Source organism: Hippopotamus amphibius, chromosome 3, assembly GCF_030028045.1.
Source record: "Hippopotamus amphibius kiboko isolate mHipAmp2 chromosome 3, mHipAmp2.hap2, whole genome shotgun sequence".
Lineage (NCBI taxonomy): Eukaryota > Metazoa > Chordata > Mammalia > Artiodactyla > Hippopotamidae > Hippopotamus > Hippopotamus amphibius.
Genome location: NC_080188.1, coordinates 166,318,648 through 166,345,955, shown reverse-complemented (window position 1 = coordinate 166,345,955; position 27,308 = coordinate 166,318,648). Strand labels below are relative to the sequence as shown.

General features: G+C 45.9%; 1 protein-coding gene across 2 annotated transcripts in view; it reads left to right on the top strand.

Moving 5' to 3' along the window:
• Positions 1 to 24,658, top strand: part of C3H1orf21 (chromosome 3 C1orf21 homolog) — a 225,589-nt gene extending 200,931 nt beyond the window's left edge. For both annotated transcript variants that reach the window (XM_057728999.1, XM_057729000.1), the window contains exon 6: positions 15,216 to 24,658. In XM_057728999.1, the coding sequence (XP_057584982.1) occupies positions 15,216 to 15,254 (39 nt within the window). In that variant the 3' untranslated portion in view covers positions 15,255 to 24,658. The remainder of the gene's footprint in view (positions 1 to 15,215) is intronic.
• Positions 24,659 to 27,308: the final 2,650 nt, after the last annotated feature.

Sequence of the window (27,308 nt, the reverse complement as noted above, 5' to 3'; positions counted from 1 at the left end):
TGGTAGTTTCATCTCTTCAGGGAGAGGGTGGCAGCTGGAAGCAAATGGTACAAAATACTACTAGTTCTTATGCCTGAGTGATAGAAATGTAGTGTTTGTTACATTCCTTATACTTTTCAAAATTCAGAGAAGTCAGTGAAAACAGGAATAGGTGTGTGACAAAATGTCAAGTGGAACAAAAGCAGATTACACAGTGGTCACTGGCCTTGCTCAAACCTTTCACTGCCTCCACATGTGTGCGGTTTGGTGGAAGAAAATCTTTAGGAGGAACTAATATATGGGCACCAGGCCACGCTCTAAGTCAGCAGTCCCCAGCCTTTTTGGCATCAGGAACTGGTTTCGTGGAAGACAGTTTTTCCACGGACGGGACGGGGGCGGGGGGGATGGTTCACACGGTAATGCGAGCGATGGGGAGTGGCAGATGAAGCTTCGCTCGCTGCCCACCGCTCACCTCCTGCTGTGCGGCCCAGTTCCTAACAGGCCACAGACCTGTACCGGTCTGCAGCCCAGGGACTGCGGACCCCTGCTCTAAGTCACCTGAAGTGCTTCTATTTTCATTCCATTTGAAATCACTCCTGTTTCCCAGGGCTCTGATACTCATGGCCACAGATGGAGTTGACTCCTATTAATTGCTGTTCTTATTGGCCAGTTGGCCAAATGTACGACAACCCTTAATTTAATCAGAGCTTCACAACTTATTAGGCTAAACAGTCTCCACAAATCCAGTCAGTCTGCTTGCCCAGCTTTCATGGGTCCTCTGGGCCTTCCTCAGTTGTCATCTTCCCAAAGTGTTAATTCCCAGGAAATGTATTGGATTCATCAGGCCAGTGGAAACCTCAGGATCCGTGATGAAGTCCCATGGACCCTGCTTTTCTTCCTCTTCTGGGGTGCAGCTTGGCTACCTTGCCCATGTCCTGGAAGAGGAGGGAGGCCAAACGGACATGTTCTCCCCAACCATGGGCCCAGGACACCCACTCCTCACTGCTCTCTAGGCCTTCTCTCCCTCACATCCGGCTAGTGCACTCTTCTACGCCTTCTGCGGGCAGCGACCTCCCATCAGTAGCTGCAGTCCTCCTCCTGGACAAATGCACATGCTTCCTGTTCTGAAAGCAAAGAGAAAGGAACGGCAAGGTGAGCACTGATCCCGCAGACAGCGTCCCTCCTCTGCGTAGGGAGGAAGGAAAGGAACCACTGGTCACACGCTCCCCTCTCTGGTCTGCTAGCCCACAGAGCATTAAGAGGGGCAAAGCCAACACTCTCTGCTCTCTCCACCTGTGACTGGGTGGGTCAGTCCGCATCCATAAGGCCTCGGGGAGGGGGAGGGGGAGGAAGGAGGGGGGATAAGGAGAGCCCACTGGGTTCTCTAATGCAGCCAGAACCCTGATTCTCATCTGACTGGCTGTTCTTAGTTAAAAACTGTAAGGAAAGGAACTGTGTGCTTAGTCTCCCCAAACCTCCAGCCTTGTTCAAAATAAATTCTAGCGTATAAGCAACTAGTTCAGAACAAAGAGCTCTGAAGAGTTTGTCTGGAAGGCACATCTCTGTCAAGAAGCATTTGGATTGAAATCCCAGGCTTGCTAAAGCCATTGTCCTGAATGAAGTGAGTCTTAGAGGAGACCCATGAGGCTTCATGTCCTAGAGAAAGTGAATCCCAGGGTCCAGTCAACCAAGAGGGTCCCCCTGGCTTGGGGGTGAGGGGGTGGTATTTAAATCTTAACTCTTATACCTGAGACTAGACTAATTTAAGACATCTCTTTGAATTAAGTCCAATCAAATGAGCTGGAAATCTTCTGCAAAGAATTCTGGTAAGTTTTATGGTGTATCTCTTTATCATTATTAGGAATCGGATATAATGGAAATTTTTATAAGATAATATCTAGTGAAAAAATAAAATTAAAAAATTGTGTCATCATAGGATTGAAACTATATTATTAAATATATGACATACCTATGGACAGAGATTTAAATGAAACTTGAAAACTTTCTGATTTATTAGGAAGACCGGGTTGTAAGAAAATTTTTTAATTTAATTTTGATCGATGGTTTTCTTGTTTATAAAATAACAATTTTATAAAATGACCTTTTGGAGAAGAATGCTGGCCCCATCTTAAGAAAAATATCTCTCAAGATGGAAATTATCTCTGCTGTTTGAGCTGTTAGGAAGAGGGCCAAACCCATGACAGAGTTAGCCTGTGAACCTACACATGGTAATTGTATTTTCTGTGGCAAAAGTGGGCAGAACACAGCTCATGGGCGAAATCTAGTCTGCCAGACAAGAATGGTTTTTACATGTTTAAATGTTCAAAAGCAGAATAATATTTTCAGACATGTGAACAATTATGTGAAATTCCAACTTCAGTGTCCACAAATAAAGTTTCATTGGAACACAGCTACACTCATTCTTTTACGATTATCTGTGGTTGCCTTCATGCTTGTAGCTAGAGTTGAGTTGCAGCAGAGACCCTTTAGAACGCAAAGCCTAAGTTATTTACCATTTGGTTCTTCACAGAGAAAGTCGCCAACCCTGCTCTAGGACATCAGTTCAGTATGGCCCAGAGACATGAACATCCTGCAGTTCCGTATCCCCGGTGTTTTTTTGTTTTTGTGTTTTTTGTTTTTTGTTTTCATTTAGTTTTTTGTTGTGTTTTGTTTTTGTTTTGTTGTTGTTTGTGTGACCTCACCACACTGCGGCGTGTGGAATCTTAGTTCCCTGACCAGGATCAAACCTGTGCCCTCTACATTGCAAGTGCAGAGTCTTAACCACTGGACCGCCAGGGAAGTCCCATCCCTGCTTTTCTCTGTCCTCACTCCTGCTCACCCCGTCATGGGGAAAGGAGCATCATCAAAGTCTGAGTGCCAATATCAGGCAAAGCAGGACCTTGAGAAATAGGTCCCTTAAAGCTTCTAAAATAATCCTTTTTGTCAGTAGAATGAGGATTTGGGTATAATAAACACTTCATGGGAGTTTTAAAGCAGTTTAGTTAATACATGCTCTCTTGGAAGTGAAAAGGCCAGTATACGAAGATTCTCGTCACTGTGGTTGTTATTGCCGTGGTGATCATTCCTAAACATGGTCAAGAAAACAGTCAGAGGCGGTCATACTCATACTGCTCATTACAAACGAGACCTTTTTCCAACTGAAATAATAATGCATGAGTCTAATTAGAATAAAGCTCATTAGAAACAGACATGGCCATTAATGCCTCGATTGATTTTTCTAATGAAATAAGCTGGGGGAGGAGACTTGAATAGTGCAGCTAATTATTTTTGCTTCTTCTGCATTGCCTCAAAACTTGTTATAAATTATTGTTGGGCTGTAAACGAAAATGCTGCTGAAACTCTCCTTGATTGAAGAGCCTCTGACACTTGCAGCCCTGAGGAAGCAGTGGAGGGCACCTGCTCCTGGCCCACAGCCCTACAGGAGAAGGATTAAATGACAGCCCCTGGGGGTGTCCTTCATTTCACTTTTCCACCCTTCCCCCCCCCCCCCTCCTCCTCATCATCTTTGTTCTGGATTCTGGATGGTGGTTCACAGAGGCTCAGGCTGTGGAATGCAGTTCTCGTGCCCCTGTATTCCTGGTTCGACGGAGCTTAAATGTCCAGATTCCCATAGAAACTTAGATCTGATGTTGCCGCTGGGTGGTGACAGTGGAAAAGAGTTTTAGGAGAAAAGGTGTTAGGTCGGCAGAGAAGCAAGATGGCCCATTAAATGCACCAAAATACAGTTGGGGCAATTGTGTTTCTTTAATCAAGATGTTCTTCGGTGCCCAGAAAGCCAGACAGCCCCACAGTGCAGGGTAGAAGGCTATCGAAGAGGCATGACTAAGTCAAGAAACTGAGACTCAGTAAGCCCACAGTTAGGAAGAGAGAGGAAGAAGATGAATCATGTAAAGGAAGCAGACAGGAGGTAGGAGAATCAAAATAATGCACAGGCCAGAAACCTACAGAGGTTCCCAGTGTCGTCCAGAGAGGTACAGGAGAGGAGGAGGAATTCTTCATTTGTCTGTCAGCCTGTTTTATGATGAGTATAACAGTGCACACTTCCAGACAGGAATAAGCCTCATTAAAACAAACTCCTCTGGGCCAAACAAGGATTCCATTAAGTGTCAAAAAGACAAAAGATCAGAGAGCAGTTCTCCTGGGTTCCCTTACCCTGCTTCTCTCCACCTGGGTACCCCTTCCCAAAAAAGTCTTTTGCTTTGTCAGCAAAAAAAAAAAAAAAAAAAAAAAGACAAAGGTGAATAAGAGGCATGTTCTGCCCCCTATAGTAAGGCAAACAAACATTTTGGCTAAAATTACTATAAGACATGGTGGTGGGATAGAAGGACCACTGAGAGGGGAAGAGACCAATTCTCCCTAGAGCTTTCACTTGAAATGATGATGTTGGAACAGGATCATAAGACGAAGTAGCCACTAAGAGAAGCCTGGGGAGGAGGGAGTATGAGAGAAGAAAACAATATATGTGGAAATGCTGGATGTACAAGAAGGATCTGCCAGTTTGGGACACAGTGGGTGACCAGTCCTATTGTTTTGCTTGTCTTTTATATGTTTTAACCATTCTTTCCTTGGGATAGTAGATTGGTTTTTTTTTCATGCCTAATAAAAATGCTGCAGTGAAAATATTTTTGCATACACTTATAAGAACTTTATAAAGGTATAGTTTACATGCCATAAAATTTACTTATTTTATACGCACAATTCAATGATTTTTAGTAAACTTACCAAACTGCATGACCATCACCACACTCCAGTTTTAGGACATTTTCATCACATCAGTGAGATCCCTCCTGCCAGCTCACAGCCAATCCCCTTTCCCACCTCCAGCCCCGGGAACCAATGCATATATTTTTAAAAACATATATTTGGGGGTTTATCATTAATATTGATGTCTGTGATTGCTATAATAAGGGTATGAACATTTTTATGACTCATAAGACATATTACCAAATTACTTTCCAAAGCAGCCATACCATTTTACAAGGCTGCCAGCAGTGTATGAGAGTTGCATTTCATTGTACACTCCCAAGAATTGGGTATCGCTATTTTTAAATAATATCTAATTGTCTTCATTTGTATTTTTTGATCACTGAAGCAGACCATTTTTCTATTTGTGTGTTTACTGACTATTTATTCTGAATGAATTTCTACTTTGTACCCTTCCCTCTTATTGAAATCCTCTTACATTAATTTTTTTACTGGTATGAGCTTCTCACATGACTTGTCATTTATACATTGTATGCTGCAAGTATTTTTCCCATTGAGGTTTGCCTTTTTACTTTTGTCTTATTCTCTCTTTTTTTTTGGTATGCAAAGGTTCATTTTTACATGATCAAATATGTTCATCTTTTTATTGTCTATGTGGTTTTTTTATGCCTTTGAGGCTAAGAGTTATTTCCTTCCCCAGAGCTTTGACAGAAGTTCAGTTTTATGTTGTTTTGTATTTTTGTTAAGATTTAGCACATCATTTCTCTTGGAATCTGTCATTTCTGGTGACCCTCTTTGTCAAATACTTAATTCTTACATGTCTTAGGCCACATCACCAGGATGTCTTATTCTGCGCTGGTGATTTTTTTTTTAACGGGCCCACTTTATTTTTATTTCCATTTTATTTATTTATTTATTATATTTTTGGGGGGTACACCAAGTTCAATCATCTGTTTTTATACACATATCCCCGTATTCCCTCCCTCCCTCGACTCCCCCCCACCTTCCCTGTCCCAGTCCTCTAAGGCATCATCCATCCTTGAGTTGAATTCCCTTTGTTATACAGCAGCTTCCCACTGGCTATCTGTTTTACAGTTGGTAGTATATATATGTCTATGCTGCTCTCTCACTTCGTCTCAGTTTAACGGGCCCACTTTAAAAAGAATACGGGAAAACTGACACGCATGCAAGGGAGGGAGACCTAAGTGGAAACCTCATTATTCGCAGGTAATGGACCAAGGAATGTTATCATTCTGGGAAAACCTAGCCTCTGGTTGCAAAGGCCCCAACTATGCCATTCTGTGGGAGTTACAGAGGCAGGGTGTGGGCTTAGCTGCTGAACAATTTCATAAGCAGCTTAGAACAGTACCTGATGGTGTTCCAGTCAAAAAGAGAAGGCTTGAGAGATAGGATTAAGATGGCGGAGTAGGAGGACGTGTGCTCACTCCCTCTTGCAAGAGCACCAGAATTACAACTAAATGCTGAACAATCATTGACAGAAAGACACTGGAACTCACCAAAAAAGACAGCCCACGTCCAGAGACAAAGGAGAAGCCACAATGAGATGGTAGGAGGGGCACAATCGCGTTAAAATCAAATCCCATAAATGCTGGGTGGGTGACTCACAAGCTGGAGAACAGTTATACTGCAGAAGTCCACCCACTGAAGTGAGGGTTCTGAGCTCCATATCAGGCTTCCCAACCTGGGAGTCCAGCAATGGGAGGAGGAATCCCCAGAGAATCAGACTTTGAAAGCCAGCAGGATTTGATTACAGGACCTCCCCAGGACCAGGGGAAACAGAGACTCCACTCTTGGAGGGCACATAAAAAAGTGTGCTCATCAGGACCCAGAGGGAAGAAGCAGTGACCCCATAGGAGACTGAACCAGACCAACCTGCTGGTGTTGGAGGGTTGCCTGCAGAGGTGGGGGGCAGCTGTGACTCACCGAGGAGACAGGGACACTGGCGGCAGGGGTTCTGGAAAGTGTTCATTGGCATGAGCCCTCCTAGAGTCCACCATTAGCCCCACCAAAAAGCCTGTAAGCTCCAGTGCTGGGTAGCCTCAGGACAAACAGCCAACAGGGTGGGAACACAGCCCCACCCATTAGCAGACAAGCAGATTAAAGTTTTACTGAGCTCTGCCCACCAAATTGGATTAAAGTCTTACTGAGCTCTGCCCACCCAGCCCTACCTACCATCAGTCCCTCCCATCAGGAAGCACCCACGAGTGTCCTAGATACCTTCCCCCACAAGAGGGCAGACAGCAGTATCAAGCAGTATCAGCAGTATTTTGTCTTGTGGAGCTGAAAACCACAGCCACAGAAAGAGAGAGAAAATGAAAAAGCAGAGGACTTTGTACCAGATGAAGGGACAAGATAAAACCCCAGAAAAACAACTAAATGAAGAGGAGAAACCATAATCCCAAAAGAAACTTGTACCATAATGTTTATTGCAGCACTATTTACAATAGCCAGGACATGGAAGCAACCTAAATGCCCATCAACAAATGAATGGATAAAGAAGATGTGGCATATATATACAATGGAATATTACTCAGCTATAAAAAGGGATGAGATGGAGCTATATGTAATGAGGTGGATAGAACTACAATCTGTCATACAGAGTGAAGTAAGTCAGAAAGAGAAGGACAAATATTGTATGCTAACTGACATATACGGAATCTAAAAATGGTACTGATGAACTCAGTAACAAGAACAAGGATGCAGATACAGAGAATGGACTGGAGAACTCGAGGTATGGGAGGGGGCGGGGGGTGAAGGGGAGACTGAGACGAAGTGAGAGAGTAGCACAGACGTATATATACTACCAACTGTAAAATAGTCAGTGGGAAGTTGTTGTATAACAAAGGGAGTCCAACTCGAGGATGGAAGATGCCTTAGAGGACTGGGGCGGGGAGGGTGGGGGGGACTCGAGGCGGGGGGAGTCAAGGAGGGGGGGAATACAGGTATGTGTGTGTGGAAACGGATGGTTGAACCTGGTGTACCCCCAAAAAAATAATAAGAAAAAAAAAATAAAAGCAAAAAAAAAAAAAAAAGAGGAGATAGGAACCCTTCAAGAAAAAGAATTCAGAATAATGATGGTGAAGACAATCCAGGACTTTGAAAAAAGACTGGATGCAAAGATCGAAAAGTTTACCAAAGACCTAGAAGAATTAAAGAGCAAACAACAGAGATATGCAACACAATAACTGAAGTGAAAAATACACTAGAAGGAACCAAGAGCAGATTAACTGAGGCAGAAGGGCAAATAAGTGACCTGGAAGACAGAATGGTGAAAGTCACTGATGTGGAAAAGAATAAGGAAAAAAGAATGAAGAGAACTGAAAACAGCCTAAGAGACCTCTGGGACAATGTTAAATGTGCCAACATTCACATTATAGGGGTCCCAGAAGGAGGAGAGAGAGAGAAAGGACCCAGGAAAATACTGAAAGAGGTTATGGTTGAAAACTTCCCTAACATGGGGAAGGAAATAGCTACCCAAGTCCAGGAAGTGCAGAGAGTCCCAGGCAGGATAAACCCAAGGAGAAACACGGCAAGACATGTAGTAGTCAAATTGACAAAAATTAATGACAGAGAAATGTTATAAAAAGCAACAGGGGAAAAACGACAAATAACATACAAGGGACCTCCCATCAGGGTAACAGCTGATTTCTCAGCAGAAACTCTGCAAGCCAGAAGGGAGTGGCATGATATATTTCAAGTGATGAAAGGGAAGAACCTACAACCAAGGATACTCTACCCAGCAAGGATCTCATTCACATTCAACGGAGAAATCAAAAGCTTTAGAGACAAGCAACAGCTAAGAGAATTCAGCACCACCAAACCAGCCCTACAACAAATGCTAAAGAAACTTCTCTAAGCGGGAAACGTAAGAGAAGAAAAGGACCTACAAAAACAAAAACAAAACAATTAAGAAAATGGTACTAGGAACATACATATTGATAATTACCTTGAATGTAAATGGACTAAATGCACCAACCAAAAGACACAGACTGGCTGAATGGGTACAAAAACAAGACCCATATATATGCTGTCTCCAAGAGACCACTTCAGACCTAGGGACACATACAGACTGAAAGTGAGGGGATGGAAAATGATATTCCATGCAAATGAAAATCAAAAGAAACCTGGAATAGCAATAGTCACATCAGATAAAATAGACTTTAAAATAAAAAATGTTACAAGAGACAAGAAAGGACATTACATAAAGATCAAGGGATCCATCCAAGAAGAGGAGACAACAATTATAAATATCTATGCACCCAACATAGGAGCACCTCAATACATAAGGCAAATGCTAACAACTATGAAAGAGGAAATGCAAGGCAGAAATAGAAACACAGATGCAGAGACAAACACATGGACAGCAAGTGGGGAAAGCGGGGAGGGTTGGGGGGATTGAATTGGGAGATTGGGATACCAAATTGTACACTCTAAATATATGCTGTTTATTGTCTGTTAACTGTATCTCAATAGAAGTTCTTTAAAAAAAAAAAGAAGGCTCCCTGCCTGTAATATGGTCAGTGGAGGTCTGTTCTACATTAGATGCAAAGTTAGGGAGGAAGACCTCTGGGTCCCCTTCCAACTCCCATATCTCAGAACTCTCTAGATACCGTTCCTCCTTTCATTTATTCAACAAATATTTATCAAGCATCTAATATGTCACCAGCACTAGTCTAAGCCCTGGGGATGCAGCAGTGCAGAAACCAGTTTCTGCCCACCGGATGCTTCTATTCAAGGGGGAAGAGAACCAGTAAGGAAACAGATTAATACATTAATAATGTCAGGTAATTATAAGTAATATAAATAAAAATGAAGCAGAGTAAGAAGTGCTGTTGTATATAAGGAGCTCAGGGGAGACAATGAGGTGATTATTGAGCAGAGGTCTAGAAAATGGGAGGTGATGGATGGGGTGAGGGCTGGGGCAGCAGGAGCTAGCCAGGAAGGAGGAAGGAGAACAAGCACCCAGGCCCTGAGGTGCCGGCTTGTTTGAGGACCTGAATGTAGATGAGTAATCCATCAGTGGGCCCAATTTCTCACAAAGTCAGTTTATTAACAGTTGGGTCTGTTGATCTCATTTTTCAATATCATCATAAGAGCTATAGTTTATTAAGTACCATGTGTCAAGATTTGCCAAACACCTATGTGTATTACTCCTAAGTCTCACAATAGCACTGCAAGTTAGGTCTTACTGTCCCCATTTTACAGATGGGGAAACTGGAGCGCACTGCTTCCTCTCAGGAACTTTCATCTTGTTCTAGTCCCCTCCATTGGGTAAATCCTCAGTTCACAGCTGACTATTACATGCTTGAGGTGTACATATTGAACCAAATGCACACAAGTCTACAGAGAAATACTAGAGACTTCTGTGATAAACTCACACCTGAAACTGGACGGCCAGCCCTAGACTATCTGCCTGCTTAAACTTGAGGAGAAAAAGTACTGTGGGCACTTTGGAGGAATAATTCCTTTATTTGAAGTCACTCTTTGGCCGTTCCTCTTTAAACTAGCAGAATTTAACGTTATGACAAGGTCCTTTCCTTTGCAACACCTTAATATTGCTAATTCTAAGCCTATACATTTCAACAAACAAACAAAAACTCCTTACCCTAGAACCTCAGAAATGTATGAGTTGACATAAACTTCCAGTTTCTGAGAAAATAGTGCAGACAATTGAATAGGACATGGAAACTATACAGAGTAGGGGTGTGGTCAGGGAAACCGGTGGGCAAAAGCTCCTTGAGATTTTTTTGAGTCTACACCAAAATGCGTCTGTGGTTCTTCAGACAACCCTGCTTTGTCAGCGTCCTCGTGAGTTTCTGTTCTTCTTGCGTGTGGGGGTCTCGTGGGGACCTGGCTCTCTGTGGCTTTCAGTGTGTCTTTTGCATAAGGGTGGAGTTGTGTATAACAGTCCCTAATTCTGCCTGCAGAGATCTCCTTTACAAAGACTCCCATTCTGTAGTCCCTTTAAGGGGAAAGGGCATGTTTGGGCTAAGAGAGTTGCTGTGTAGCTCCCAAACTCAGCTCACTCTCGCTTCCTGCCTTCTGACAGCTGAAGGTTTTAAGGTTCTCTTTTTAGCACAGTTCTTTAAAAATTTAAAAAAGGCGTGACATCATATTATAGAAACAAGCTCTCCGTCTTGCCCGGTAGAGCCTGTGTGCAGGTGAGGCCCCCGTGTGATGCTGAGATGCGGCTGCTTCAGTACGTTTTCTCGAGTTCCCCTTAAAATGACACTGGCCATATGGGAGCTCTTACTCTCCATGTTTTTGATTTCCAAGTTTTCTGTTCAGAACGTAATTGGTTCTCAGAGCTGCTGACAGGTGATGATAACAAAAAATGAAACTGATTTGAATTTGAATTTAGTTATCAACTCACTACAGTCATGACAAAAGAGGCAAGGATTAGCCCTGTGTTCTGGGCTTCTCCAAGGTTTGCCCACAAATAACAGGGCACAGGACTCCTACCTACTTTGCAAGGTTGGTGTGAATAACCAATGAAATAGTGTCTGCAAAGCAGCTGATGCAATTTTCTTTCTCTTTCTCATAGAAATTATAATAATTTCAGAGGAACAAATGCTTGGGAAATAAAAGTTGCCATTTTGGGTTGACACAGAGGATTTATAGAGCTTTGTTCCTCAAAAGGGGACACTTTTTTTATTAAATGATAGATTGTTTAAATTCTATAGTGCTTTACAATTTTCAAAAGTTTCGCACACGTGGTTTCATATAATCCTGTAATAACCCCTTTTTCCCCCTACCCCTCAAAAAAGGGCACTTTGTTAAGGTAACAGTAAACTTGGAGGGTCTGAAATGATCCCTCTGCATAGCCCTATAACTCATTTACAGAGTTGGAGACACTGCTTTATCAGTGAGTACACCAGTTCACATGTGTGTGTCTGTCTGTCACAGCATCCAAGTTCCTCCTTGTGGATAAGGTGCCCGCTGAACCCCACATTGGCCAGCTGGTCCTTTGCTTTGATTGAGGCTTCTTAAGAAGGCAAAGGGTCTTCCCTGGTGGCGCAATGGCTAAGAATCCACCTGCCAAGGCAGGGGACACGGGTTCGAGCCCTGGTCCGGGAAGATTCCACATGCCGCAGAGCAACTAAGCCTGTTTGCCACAACTACTGAGCCCACGTGCCGCAACTACTGAAGCCCGTGTGCCTAGAGCCCGTGCTCTGCAACAAGAGAAGCCACCACAATGAGAAATCCGTGCACCACAATGAAGAATAGTCCCCGCTGTCTGCAACCAGGGAAAGCCCGCACACAGCAATGAAGACCCAGCACAGCCAATAAATTAAAAACTAAATAAATAAATAAATGTTATAAAAAAAAGGGAAGGGACTTAGGTGTCTGCCATAGAAGCTTTATTTGAGCACATGGGGCTCCGGCCCGTCTCAGGTGCAAGGCTGAGGTGGGAGGAAGGGCTCCCTGACACCTGGCGGAGTGCAATTTGTTTCAGTAGTTCTCATCCACCCAACAGCCGTGAGGAAGGCGGCCCCTGTTCTCCTGCCAGGGCCTGAAAAACCCCGGGTTTAATAGCAGTAGTAGTAATAAAGCAGCAGCTAATATTTATTGACCACCTGCTAGATATTTTCCCATGTAATCCTGATCACAACCCTATGAAACAGAAACCATGATTATCCCCAGGAAACCAAAGCCAGGTGATTTGCACAATGTCTGACAACAGTACATGTGTCCACATATACACTGGAGGAGTCCTCTTTCCTTTCCTAATAAAACCTCCATGAAAATTCCATAAGCGCACCTTTCCCCTTCCAGACAGACACCCAGCATCCACTTGCAGGTCTCCTCTCTGAGCCCCGTGCGTTGAGGATACGTGGAGAGCATTATCTGACATATTTCTGATAGGTTTGGCTATGTCCTGTTTCCCACAGTGGAGAATAAACTCCCAACAGTCAGGGTCCACATGAGGGTCTCCTTTCTAGCCATCCATCATGTGGCTCAGGGAGTGTCTCCTGGGTGGTCTGGGCCAAGGCAACGGCTGGCATCTGCTTGGGCAGTGTTACCAGGGAGGTGTCAGTGGGGACACACTTCTCTTGTCAGGAAGATTGGGCACCCAGCTTCCCTGCCCAGGAGACTTTTATGCAGCAAGTAAAACAAGCCTGGAGGTGACACCAGGCTCAAAAACGCCGCAAGGAGCAGGGGTAAGGATTGGCAATATGATAATAGAAGAAACCAAATTTGTGAATTGGTGAGTCATTCAAAGAGAACAAGAAATCTGGGGCCAGTTAGCATGGGAACGGGCCACCCTCATGCTTTTGCAGGCCCCAAAGACTTAGTGTGGCAGCACTTTTTTTTATTTGTCAAACACACATGTACATGTGTGTACACACATACAACATGTATAAAATTATGTGTCAGGCCCAATTTTATCACTTTACTACTATTAACTCGTTTAATCTTCAGCAACCACATGAAGTTGGTACTGTTGTTGTCTTGGTTTTACAGATGGGGAAACTGAGATACAGAGAGGTAACTTGATCAGGATCCCAGATCTAGTGAGTCACAGAGCTAGGATGACCACCCAGCCAGGTGGCACAGTCACACATTGTGGTGACGCTGAAATATTAGGAGAATGTGAGCTACTTCCCATATACAGATATTGTGACAAAGAAACATGTCATGCATTTGAGAAATAGTTGTATGCAAACTTACTATTTTCTTTATGTTTTAGATACTTTTAGCAATAAGTCCCAGTTATTTAGAAAATTTTATTTTTAAAGGAAATTTCCACCCAAAATTGAAACCTGTCTTGTGTATTTAAAAAGAAAGAGGTCAGCCTCCCCCACTGCTGCTGAGCCTGCTGTTTTGCTCCTGCCCCCAGCCATGGTCAAGCCTACTCCCCACGTGTTTCTCCTGCCCTTGTGTAGGTCATGGGGAGGCTTGGATGCCAAGCACTTTAGACAGTCTGGACATGACTCTGACTTCTCTTGGAAGGAAGATGTAAGCTATGATCATTCATGTGAAACCCTAAGGTGTTAATACAGGATGTTTGTAGAGGCCAAACCCCAGCTATGCTGTCTAGTCAGAAAGTTAAAGATATGTGCATGGCATGCCAAAGATTGGATGTCGGGGAAAAGCTTTATGACTTTGGAAAACTTCTGGGCCTCTCTGGGCTTTGCTTTTCTTATCTAAGGAATGGGAGCCACAACAGTACATAAGACATAGGGCTGTGTTGGCAGAATAAGTAATACTTGAAAAGTGCTAAACGCAGTACCCAACACGGAGAGAGCATTCGGCAAACTTGAGCATCACATGATGTTACCTCTTCACGCCTTTGTGATCCAGCGGTCGAGGGTTTAGTCCAGCTGAGCCAGTAGGATTGTCGCTCCAGGAAATTTGAAACAACAGACAGAGACACAGACTGGAAGTGACTGGAACTAGGTCACATTAACAGCGGCTCTCAGGAGGCAAGGTCCATGTCGTCCCCACATCTGTCCTTCCCAACGTTGGTTACTGAACCTTCAGTTCTTTGGGTTACCCTTGTATCTTTCCAATACATTCCTCTTTTTGTCTTAAAAAATAAAAAAGCAGTCAAAGGATGCAAATAGTATGAATACGTGACTTTGTACAAAGCCCTTATCTGTGACACAGGCAGGACAGGGACTTTTTCCCATGCTCTCTGTGAGGGATAACAGACCAAAGAGCCACTTGCTTTGACCAGGATAGCCCAGTGATGTCAGATGTGGACATATGACTGTGCCTTCATAGAGTATGTAGCCTGCTGCAGAGAGGATGAAATATGTTAAAAAGTAATGGCTAGATATAGTTCTTAAGCCTTCAAGTAACCTGTTTTGTTAGGGAATGTGCATTAAAAGCATTTATGCCTTCTTTGTGCATCCCACACACACCAAACATAGTCCTAGATATGTTACACATATTCAGTGAATCTTTGCTTTTTACTCCCTGTTTTAACTCAGAGTGGATTAAGGGACTTCCCTGGCAGCCCAGTGGTTAAGACTCTGCACTTCCACTGCAGGTGGCACAGGTTCCATCCCTAGTAGGGGAACTAAGATCCCACATGCCACACGGTGTGGGGAAAAAAAAATCCTTAGAGTGGATTAAAACGACAACATCCCTAGATTATACCATCCTCCGCTGTAAAAGTGTAAGTTCTGGGCTTGGAGATGTGGTTGTACAGCATGAGCAGCCCTGGCCGCAGCAGAAGGGGACTCGTTCACTGTGCATTTCAGTTTCTTCCGTTCATGACAATTGGTCGCCTGAATGGACCATCTGTTTGGTAATTACTTGGTGAAAGGCTGTCTTTTCTGTGCCTACTGTAGGAGGTGTATACAGTTTATAAATCAGCCAACACATATTTATGACTTACCTACCTGGTGCTCAGTAGTCACTGATGGAGGCTGGCTTCTGTTGTATGGAGACATACTGAGAGAAAACCGATTGCAAGTAACTATCTCAAGCTCTGCTTTGGGTTTATCATTCTTACCTTATTCTTTTCTTTTCCTCTCAAGGGTCGAGATTACTGTTCGGAAGAAGAAGATATCACATAGCACCAATTCTACCACTCAAACCGGGAGCTACTACTGTGTAAATAGGTTACACCCCAGTTGAAATCTTTGCAAAGGTCGGTTCTCTTCAGCAAACAGCACTATAGCAAAAGAAGATCGTTCCATATCGTATGCCCCATTAAATTACAGTGTTTCTTAATGAACTTGCAAAGGAATATTGCTAAAAACAAACAAAAAACTGTTATCGAACTTTCTTTGTTGCTGCTAGTTAAAACTTGTTGCAACTTTTCACTTCTCTCAGTGTCCAGGTCTGCAGCAAAATTCTACAATTTCACCTTAAAGATACCGTTGGTTTTACAGATGCTCTCCAACCTGTTTTCTATAAGATGAGGTAGTGGTGAACTCAGATATCCAACTTCTGTTCTAGACTGGTTCCGCTTCTAAGACAAGCGCCTCCTTCCCTCTCTCCTTCCTCCCTGCCTTCCCCTAAGCAGTCCAAAGCCTTGCTTCTCACTGGCAGTGTTGTGCTTTGGAGATGGGATGGTTGCTATGGCAAGCCTTGTTTCTCTGCTAAGAAGAAGTAGAGACGCTATTATCGATTAAAAGCATGTTAAGACATGACTCCTGGAAGTGACATAGGAGCGAGCGGCAGGTGATTTCATTTCCTGGGTCTCTTAATCAAAGATCAAGCTTGCAGCATCAGTTTCGCTCAGACGCAGACGGAAGTGTGATCACAATCATTTTGAATCCCTCTTGCCCACTCTTTTTTCTAAGAAAATAAACATTTTACTGTTTTTATGTATCCTTGTCTTCTCCCATTCATCCAGCTCAGTGTTTTACGATGATCCTGGGTGCAAAAGATGAGCCCTCCTTAGCAATGACACCTTAACGGCTTCCTGCCATACCGTTTAGAATCCACCAAGCACTTGCAGTGCTGTCAGAGGTCAGAGGAGATGAGGGGACGTCCCATGGCTTTTTAGGAGGGCCTGAAACCACCCTGTTCCCTTCCATCTTGTTAGCAAATAAACCACTCTACTTCCTAATCCTCTCCCTTCAAAATGTCACGCGAGCCTTGCCACTTCCTCTCTCTTACTTGCAGCACTGGATGGTGTGGTGAAAAGCGTTTGCCGACTGGAAAACGTAGTACATTGACACTGGTGATGATACGCGGAGATGCAAAAGCCAAAGCCCCGGGCCGTAGTGGGGAACGTGAACTGTGGGTTTGGTAGAGTTTATTTTTCCATATTCTAGGAAGAGAATGATCTCTTCTCAAAGACAGAAGTAATATTTTTAACAAATGTTGTCACAAGTAAATAGCAATCAAAAGGAGAAAATAACTTTTGTATTTTTTTAACACGTTCGATAGCTTTGATGAGGGATCTCTTTGTTACTTTGGGGGGAGGGCACCCTATTCAATGCCATGCCAGCAGTCCTGATTTGGGTTTGTCCCACCAAAAAAAAAAAAAAAAACCCACAGCAAAAGCACTGTATGTTTCTCTCTTTGCGGGGTTGTGAACGTGAAAGGCCTCGATGTCAGCCACACTGCCACCCTCCGAAGGCGGGTAGTTAATACGTTCCGCGTTGTCGGGAGATCACCTGTCACAGAATCGGATAAGAAGCTTAGTGTGTTCTTGCTGAGAAGATGAGCCTTGACTTGAAAATCCATCCGCTTAGGTGATGACAGCACTAATGTATTCAGGGCGGGATTCCTAACCTCCTCTCAGACCGGCACACACCAAAAGCCAGGGGAAGGACACTCAGGCACTAGAGAAAATGGACTCAAATGTTAGCAACAAAAACCCTTCCTTCTTTCTGCCAGCAGCAGCAGCTATTTTGGGGAGCAGCTGTGGTTGTTACATAAATAGAGATGCAGCCAAAATTTCAGGCTTTTTATCCTGCTTCAAGCAGGAAAAAAATACAGGGAGAGTCGAGTCGCCTAGGATTTTAAGTTCCCTCCCTTTGTACGGTTTTTAGCCAAGTGACTAAGATAGTTTTCCTCAACTGTAAACAAACTGCTAAGCCCCACCTCAAACTTGTGCTCTGGGGATTGTTCACTGTTCCAAGGATGACCTTTTCCCGAGAGCCCTTGTTCTTATGGAGCAAGAATGAAGCAAACACTAAACATCTTCCATTTGGCTCCTCTACTTGGTGTCTCAGATAGTGTCTTCCCAGAAAATCACCACCTTCCACACCAAGATGAAACACACTCACATCATTTTTCTTACAGTTGCCTGTAACATTTTGACATGATACACATGTACACAGAACCACATGTCTCGGGAATCCGATTTTTGAGGGTTTCGTGAAACTCGAAGCGTTGTACCCGTGAACCAGTGGCTTTTCACCTGGAGTTCGGTCTCCCAGGTTTAACACTGGCTACCTCTGTGATGTGCAGAAGTGATTTCATCTGCAGACACATGTGGTACCTCTAGAAATAGATCTGAGAAACAGGGTGGCTGAGCTGGTTGGCATGAAATGCTCGGCTGTGTTAGCAACGCTCAAAGCTGTCTGTTTTCCATTTGTTGGTTTTAATCATAAAATTGTCAAGTGATCTGTGTTTGTACTTTATTTTTTTATGCCTTCTGGAAAGGTCTAACGCAGAAACATTTTGCCTTTTCTTCCCCGTGTATCTGAACATTAACCACATTGTCTCAGATACAAGGAAAGAATAATCCAGAAGCTAGGGCTTCTGCTGGCTGTCACCTCTGAGGACTCAGGGAGATGGAAGGAGGCGGGGCGGGATGGGGAATGGCCTGGCGGATGGAGGTAGAAAAAGGAGGAGAAATGGACCGAGACGCATTTAGGACGCAGAGGGTTGATGGGATGGCTGTGTGCCGGGTGCGGTTCGGGATCCAGCTGCTTAGCGGCCTGTGGGTGGGGCGGACTGTCGGCAAGATTTACAGCTGGATTACACACGCCCTGTGTGCTCGGAGTTGTAGAATTGTGAACGTTCAGCAGCATGTGCGTAGCTTTCTTTTGGTTGGCGGGGATTCAGGATCACGGAGTCCTGCTGTCATCACTGAATGCGTGTTTGTTCCTGGCAGAGAACCTTAAAAGAGGCTTTTGCCTCAGTGATGCCTCCTAGCCCCAGCCTGGAGCCTAGGGCGCTGTTATGGTCTATTGAGGGACAAGAAGGTACAACGTCTGGAGAAGGAAAACTAGGTCAGCCCTCAGACACAGCAGCAGCCACCCGCCGGACGCTGGGAGACAGCTCTCTCCCCGTCGGTAGTGCCCAGGGCCTGAGACGGGGCTTTGATGCCCCGACGGTGGGGCAGCCTGGGTTCCTTAGTCCTCTGTGCTGTCGCCAGCCTCCCGCACCTCCTTGTCAGGGGCCCCAGGCTCAGAAGCAGCCGCGGCTGCAAGCTGACAGCCCCCAGGAGCCGGCCCAGGGACGATGGCACCCTCCCCCTACCCACCCCCCCTTTAGGTCCCACTGTGCGTTATAACTTTGTCTTCCTCCCCGTCTCGTCGAGACTTGTTTTCTCTGAGGGCCAGGCTCTCCCAGCAGCCTGCTAAGAGCAGCGATTAGACCTCTTACGCAGTTTACCTCAGCAGCCTGTGCAGCCCTTCGCCACATTGATGACAAGTCCTGCTTAGACGCTGGGCAAGAGTTTAAAAGGGCGTTTCCATGTCTACTGGTCTTAGAAAAGAAACGCAGTTCAATATGTCAGTTTCATAGGAAGAAAGATGATCAAATTCGTAATCTAGGAAAATACTGACTCTGAATCTTGGACTCTGGGACTCTGATATGTTTTTTATGAAAGGCAAGATAGTTGGTATCTAAGGCTCTCTCCTTCCGCCTCCCAACTTCCTCATAAAATAAGGTATCAGATTGCACTCTACATGTTTACATAAAATCTGCCTTCCATGCCTTTCCCCCTGGAAGACTTGCTCAGAGTTTTATTTCTTTGTACCTTTTAGAAATTAAACTTGTTGCTAAGTTGCTTAAAACCCTAGTAGAAGAATAAGGCCTGGTTGGGGAGAGAGAATACGTATCTAAGGGCATAATGTAACGGTGGCTTGAAGCAGGAATGTGGCTTCTCAATGTCACAGGTGGATTACTGGACCCTCACCTCCACCCCCAGCGCCTGTGTAAAGCCAGGTGAGCCAGTCGGCTTCCGCACTGCAAATGTCCGTGCCGTAGACCTTCGGAATTTCATGGATAAGGTCTGTGAGTTTCACGGATAAGGTCTATGAATTGCCTTTTGCCAATGAATGGACATGTTTTTCCAAGGGGGGAAATGCCCTTGACCTCAGTCATCTTTTCGCGTGTCTCTGGAAGAGGGTCCGACGCTATGGAGGAAAATGAGGACTATGGTAATAGACTTACTTTTGTGACAGACCTTAGGACCCGCTCGCTAGCTATGTCATGCTTTCCAGAAGACTCTTGTACCTTATCTGGGATCTAATCTAATCTTGGGGAAAGAGGAAAAGGAATTAACATTTATTATTTAAACTCTCTCTGTGCCAGATACCGTGCTAGGCATTTTTATAATTGTCTTGTCACAATAATCCTGGGAAGTGGCTCTATTCCCCCCGTGTTCTAAGCGGTGTATCTTAAGTGTAGGATGCATCTATCCAATGTACATGCCCATGTTGAAAGACAGAAAGATGTCATTCAAGTGTTTTCTAAATTGTTTTTTATTATTACTCTGCCCTTTGCAACGCAGCACTGTGAAAACAGCCCTTTGGGGGCCTCTCCCTTTTCCAGAATCTCTCCTTGGCGCATCACCATGGTTTCCTCGTGGGGAGTGTTTTACTTGGCCTTCCCATATCTTGATGAGCTACACACAAAGCAGGAGAGGCTAGCAGGGTGTTAATGCCCAGAAGCGAAAGGCTTTGGGATTTTAGGCGCAAATCTCTCTCCTTGGAATCCTTTCAGCATCTGGAAAAGGATGGTATCTGCAGTTAGGTATCAGACGCGGCCCGAACAGGCCTTTGAGCACTCTGATGGCTTTCCTGGGTCCCAGGGCTTGCTTCGTCCCAGGATGCATCTTTTCACAGTGAAAAGCCTTAACCTTCAGAGAAGTTTAGGAGAATCTGATCTCCAAAGGTGGAGGAAAGGCAATGCCTGGACCATTAACTTGAAGTACTTTGCTGTGGGCTAGGGATGGACATCTCTTTTTGATCTTTAGACTGGGGCTTCTGTATTTTCCAGGCTAGTTTAAACATTGAAACTAGATGTGAATCTCTCTCAAGATCTTAAATGTTTTAGATAGTCATGTAGTGACTTGGATAGGCATTTAAATAATTTGTTCCAAGGTCAGAAGAGCCCAAGAATTCCCCAGAGTTCCTCTCCTTGCTTCTAAAGGCACAACCTCTAAAGAAGATGACTCATGTCTCCACGGCAACTGTTAAAGGTGCTGTCTAGAGGGGACCCGCCTCCGCCCTCACTTACTTAGCTTGAAAGAATCAAAAGAATTTCCTTGTGTCAAGGGGGTGCTATGTCCAGTTTTTTTATGAAAACTGTCCCCAAGATTTCTGCCTCTTTCTAATATGGTAGCTGTCAAACTCCTTCAAGATGATGTAGGAAATGGCTCTTATCTCCTGGAAGCCAGAGAAATTGCTTTAATTCAGCAAGACTCACCCCTAAACCAAAGGCCCTGTTCTAATACTGTCTTCCCTCTCTACTCTGAATTCTCCCTTCTTTCCTTTCCAGGGGTTATTTTTAGCCCAAGGCTTTGCATCTGATTAAGACTTAGAGGCAGTAAAAAGAACGCCATGACTCAGCCAGAACTGCCTTAGGGTCCGCAGGGTTTGAGAATAGCTCTAGAATCTCAGGGACCACTGGGCTTAGACCCAGAAGTGATAGAACAGCCCCTGGTTTCTGGCATTTCAGTGCAGATCTTCAGGGACTGTTCTCCCTTGACGGTCAAGTGAGCAAGGGAAGTTTCGCAATAGGTTGCAAGCCAGCTTTTCCATTCAAAGCAAGATGCAAATTCATTTTTAAATTTTTGTATCTATTTTCCTGGAGCAGAACCAGGCAGCTGCCATATTAGGATTCTAAATTTGGATCAATTTCCTAACACACACACACACACACACACACCCCCCCACAGAAAGATACATGGAGAAAAAATACATAACTACTTTATCATTGAAGTACTTCAAGGAAGAGCTGCATTTGCCTTTTTTGTAATCTCTAGGATGATGTCTAGGAAAGCATTAGTGTAAGTATAATAATACCAACCAGGAAAAGCGAGTGATCACCCTCGTGAAAATTTGAGTTAGACGAATAAGAGGATGGAGGTCTGCTGGTCATCTGGCCTTGTGCCTCCTCTGTACCAGGATGCCTGCCACTAGCATCTTTCACTCACCTGGGCTCTAACCTGGACTCTGGCAGCCGTTCCCAACTCCAGGCGCTTATAGGCCCCATCCCTCAGGACACATCCCAAGTCTAGCCGTGCACCCCCGCGTTTCCCACACTTTCCCACTCAGCCCGTGTGGCCCTCACTGTGGATATCAGCAGCTCCACTGTGACACCAGTGAGTGGGATTGGGGCCCCTTTGCCTAGGCTGGCCCAGATGTAGCCTTTTTAGCATTGCCTCTCCCATTGTCGAGGACTCATTTATTCGACAGGTTGTTTGGAGCAGCTAGTACACTCCAGGCCCTGAGCTAATCGCCAGCAGTACACGGTTGACCCGAGCCCGGCTTCCGCCCTCGAGGAGCCCACCGTGAGTGGGAAGACTGTGGGGAGTGCCACTGTAGGGAATTACCGGGTGCCACGGGAGCATCTCAGAGGGGCAGCCACCCAGCTTTGAAATTGGGGGACTTTCTAAAAGAGGGGACGTCAAAGCCCAAGTCTGTCAGAGGCCTGAGAGAGAACATTGCAAAGGGCCTTCCAGACTGAGGGGACAGCATGGGACACGGGCCAGAGGAGGGACAGCGTGGGTTGCCAGGGCCTGCGTGCAGTCAAGCAGCTGGACCTGGGAGTCGAGGAGGAAGGAGAGGAGAGAGGGATGTGGTCAGGCAGTCAGTGACCCAGCCCGGGGGGCATAGAGAGACCTGTAGGTGATGCTCTGCCCTCCAAAGCCCCCTGCCGAGGCCACCCAGAGAGGTAAGTGTGCTCCCTGTCAGGACCGTGATTTCCCCCCTCGCTGTAGAATTGCACAGTTGTTTGCTGAGATGATTTATTCCCGTGTGTTCCACCCCTGCCCCAGTTCCCTGTCCTCTCCCCTAAAGCTCTTTGATTTCAAGGGCTTTAACCTGGGCTGGATTTAGAGACATACAGGGGACAGCTCTGGGTCATTCTGACCTGCCTGTAGAGCCACCAAGGCTAAAAATACCGCTTGAGAGCAGGCTGGCTGAGACCCCAGGATGAGGGCGCACCCTAGGATAAATACGCAGGAAGCTGCGAAGGGCTTCCCACCCCAGGGTGCGAGGCCTTCATTCATTCTGCCGAACGACAGCCTCCCTTGGACAGCTTTTCCCTGGGTTGGGTCCCACCTGGTGGCCAAGGCTCTGCTGTGTCCGCAGTGTGTACCTATGTCTTGCCAAAGAAAGGGGAATTTAAAAAAAAAAAAAAAGAAAAGAAAAGCACAGATGGATTGTATGCACGTGGAAAATACCCGCAAGCCCAGACAGCTGCCGTGAGCCTCGTGGGGACAGGGAGGTGCCCGGAGCTCTGTGCTCTTGGGGAGTGATGCAGGGAAGGTTCAGAGACAGCAGAGTCTCTCTGTGCAGACAACTTGCAGTGCATTTTAGGTTTTCCACAGAACCTATCCGGAGATCAGAACATTCCTCTTGCCCCCAGATAATTAGAGGCTTTATAAGGAGACGAAAAAGAATTCGATGAATCAAAATACTAGCTGTGAGGCAGCATGAAACTGCCGTTCTTTTTCAAGAAACTCCAGAAAAGGCCTCAACAGGTAACATAATTTCCTTGAGAAGTTGGAGGCCTTGGGGGCTGAAGGCGGTTTTCCTAGCGGAGTGGCTCAGGTCTCCTGCCTGGGGACCCCAAGGGGCCCTGAGGACTGCTTGGGGCTCACCTATTTTGCACCTGCCCTCCTGGGTACATCCTGGCACATTCACCAGCCTTCTGGACCCTTGGAAAGACTGCCCCTCAAACACCTGCTCTTTTCCCAGATATTCCTCTGGCTTCTTGCTGAGGAATTTCTAATTCTGTGTCTTGTGGTTCCCACGTGAATATCCCCCCAGCCTAGGCGTTTTGATTAGCATTCAGCCTGTGGTAATCATGATGCTGGAAACTGACAGAACGTTTGGCCTCAAATACACCTACTTTAAAATGAAGCCCCTGGCAGGTCCCCTTGGTAGGGGCGTGGTCATGGAATATGGCCAGGTTTGTCTTAGGGCCCCCTCTCCCCCTGTCCGCCCTGGTCCAGTTCCCTCTCCATCACCAGGAAGACATCAAAATGCTTCCCTGCCAGGTGTCAGTGGCTGTGTATCTGCTCTTCCCAAGGGCATTTGTGTTTTATTTAGGGTAAGGCCTTGTATGCAAGGAAAATCTAGTGGTGGCTTCAGGAGGCATCAGCTCTCATTCAGCTCTGGGAGGTAATCTTGAGGCACTGCTCTTCTGAGCACCTGCAGAGGCTTCCTCGGGTGGGCATGGGAGCCCCGCCAGGCAACCTCCCCAGGGCTCCACGGGCACGTGACGTCTGTAAAGCAGTGGGTACCCAGCTGTTTGGACCACACACGCCCCTCAGCAAAAACCTTGTGAGATGCACCCACCCCCTGTTTATTAATTTCTGTAAAGTATATATTCATAGTCTCCTGTGCTAATATATTAGGCACATTTTAAAAAGTACACAGCATAGAAATTTTTAAAGAATAAGGTACAAAAATTATAGATAGATTCTGGTATCGTCTCTCTGGACCCCCGAGGGTTTGGGTGCCCCCTCGTCTGTGCACAGCCACTTTGGACACCCTTGTTGTAAGAGCAAATCCGCACAACTTGATGGCATCCATCCCAAACCACGGTGCTGGCGCTCAGCCTGCAGAATAAGAAGGTCTTAAAGCAAAATCCCCAGGAGTTTCTAACCTGGGAAACAAGGCAAGCAAACACTCAAACAACATAAGCTTAAACAAGTCAAAACTCCATTCGGCAAGAGAGCTGTCCCTAGACAGTAGTGTAGGTGCTAAGAACAGATCAGGTGTGCTGTACAGAGCCGTGAGGTGGTTCATCTTCCCTCTCTGGGTCTCCAGAAAAGAACACTTGGCAATATCCCCAGCTCTCTCATGACTGGAATTCTCCGAACCCTCAAAGTGCTTCAGCAGTACTGTTATTCTCCATGGCACCAGTGGGTCCACGTTGCTTGAATATTATTTTTGATTTGACCACCAAGATGTGATGATGACTCTGTTTCATTCGAAAAGGGTCTGAGAAAGTGTACAGGTCTAATTATATATACATATTTATACCTGTGTATTTTTGTTTATTGTTACATTTTGACATTGGACTTTCTATTAAATAATTTTTAACAGTTGACCTGGCTTTGTTCTTTTTTGTGCCTTTCTTTTTTCCTGGATCTCAGGGAGGGGACTGTTATTAATGTCTGCAAAAGATCTTGGGGCCTTTCTGTCCCTCCATTCTTCTGTCTTCTTCCCTACTGTATGTACATAAGTTCAAGTGCTTCTGTTTTTACGGGAGATGTACTACCTCAAGCACCCACTTGGAAATCCCCCAGCCTTGTTTTCATCGCCTCCAGTTTTCAGGAACAGCCCACTCAATCCCATCAGCTTCTGCACATTCATGACTTCATAGATTTGATGAAGTTGCAAAAATGAGCAATGATAAAAAATGATGCCGTGAGCCTTTCAAATCTCTTGGGCACCCCTCCGCCTCCACCACACACACACACACACACACACACACACACACACACTCCTAGATGTGAGACCTTGGACAAGTGACTTTACCTTTCTGAACCTATTTATCAGTGAAAACAATACTGTTCTCATAGGTTTGATTTGAGGAGATCGCATAGGAAATGCTCAGTAAACAACCACCCACTTCCTGAAGTCACTCATTCAGCCAGTTGTCATTTATTAATTATACAGTGTGTGCCAGGCACTGGGGCCTCTCAAGCAGGAGGTAGGGATGTGAGGGTTTAAGAAACCCCCTCCAGAGTCAGATGCAGGGGGAGCAGCATGAAGAATGAGGTACGTGTTGGAGTTTCTCTCATGCCCCCCTCTCAAACTCCATGACTATCTGGCACATTCTAGAGGCTGAACACAATCGAATCTCCCACGACACTCACCTTCCAGGATCTACCAGAGAAACACACACACACACACAGTCTCAAAGCATGAAGCCAAAAGCAGTTTCTCTTTGGCTCTGTCTTCCCTGTGGCATCAGCTTGTTCACGTCTGACAGGCGTTGGTGTGACCAACCAGCCCAGCGAGCCTCTGTGCTTCACCCTGGTTTTGGGGAACAGATTTTCTTCGTGATTTCCTAATAGTTTGGTCGTGAGAATAAGGGTGGGAATGATGCAGGCAGAGGAGGGAGGGCCAGCCAGCCAGGGACAAGGCGTTGATGAATATTCCCAGGGTTTTTCCTGCCAGCAGGAGAGCTGGAAGTTCAGATTTGCTGCTGAGTTTTATGGGCTGTCAAACAAGGCTAATGCCCAAGCTTCTGCCCGAGTAAACCTGGGACCAAAGCTTGTTCTTTCAAAAACAATAAGCCTGTTTCTCCCCGCAGAAGCTCGCTTGAAATCAGAAGAGCAGCTCAGCTCGAAGGGCTTCCTGACTCCACCCTGCTCCCAGCGCAGCCCACACACACAGACACGTGCTGGCCCCTGTAGCCCTATCGGGAACTTTGGGAGTTTCCTTTAACCTCAAGCCACAAGGGAGTCAAGCTGCGCAGAAGACTGCTGGACAAGCCCTCATGTCCCCTCCCCAAGCTCTCGTAAGTGACGCCAGTGTCCAGTCCGCTGGTCATAGCTGGACGGAAGCCTGCTAGGGGTTGCCTGGAGTTCTCTTCTTTGGCAGTGGGAGTGGCAGGAAGTGGCACATGAGCAATGGAGGGAAGAGGAGGACAGACTTGATAGAGCCTCCACTCTCAATGGACTGGAGAGAGGTGGGGGCGCTGAGACCACACATTCTAGGCACGAGCACGGCTCACACCCAGCCTGGCCCAAGGGATGGCTGTAGGGGCGTCACTGCCCAACCAACGTTCCCATCCCGAAAGCTCAAAGTCCTCTGGTGGGGAACACGAAGCTTTAACGTTCTAGATTCACATCATGTTGCCAATCCAGCTGCCTACCCTCCAACAGAGCCCAGCTTCCGTCCGCCACAGCTCTTAGCCAGGTCCTCCCCCTACACTACTCTGCCATGTTTATTTTTCTGCTCTGGTTCCTGCTTTCCCCTCCCCAGGAAGACTCTCCCATTTCTCCTTATTACTGAAAATTTTACTTTTTTGAGGTGCAGTTAAAACTGACTACTTGCATGGGACTTAAGGCCCAGGACGTGCCAGTCTTTCCTACCAAAGAACGTCCGCTCCGGCAGGGCCTGGCTGAGGGTGGGTGGGGGACGCCCTGTGAGGCTTGAGCCACAGGGAGCTCTGGTGTAAGACTAGGTCTCCACGTGCAAGGTGGGGCCAAGAAACCAGGCCGAGTTCAAACACTCACTGACTGAGGGCCAGTTTGCCAGTACTGAGGAAGGGTGACCCATGGCAGAGCCTGGCGCAGGTGGGTAGCAGATCTGAAAACTGCGATGGTCATAGAGGGAGTCTTCAGGGAGAGAGCGGAGCATCTGTGTGCAGGGAGATGAGTGAAATAAATAAGCAGCAAGGAGATCACGTACAGCACAGGGAGCTACGCCCGTTCCTTATAGTAACCGGTAATGCAGTATAAGCTGCAAAACCACTGAAGCGCTGTGCTACACACCTGCAGCTCATGTGGTAGTATCACAAATCAACCACACTCCACAAGGAGGGGGGGTGGAGAGAGGGAGGGAGGAGGGAGGGAGGGAGAGAGGAAGGAAAGGAGGAAGGGAGGGAGAGAGGGAGGGAGGGAGGAAGGAGGGAGGGAGAAAGGAGGGAGGGAGAGAGGAAGGGAGAGAAGGAAGGAAAGAAGGAAGGAAGAAAGGAAAGGAGGGAGGGAGAGAGGGAGGGAGGGAGAGAAGAAGGAAGGGAGGAAA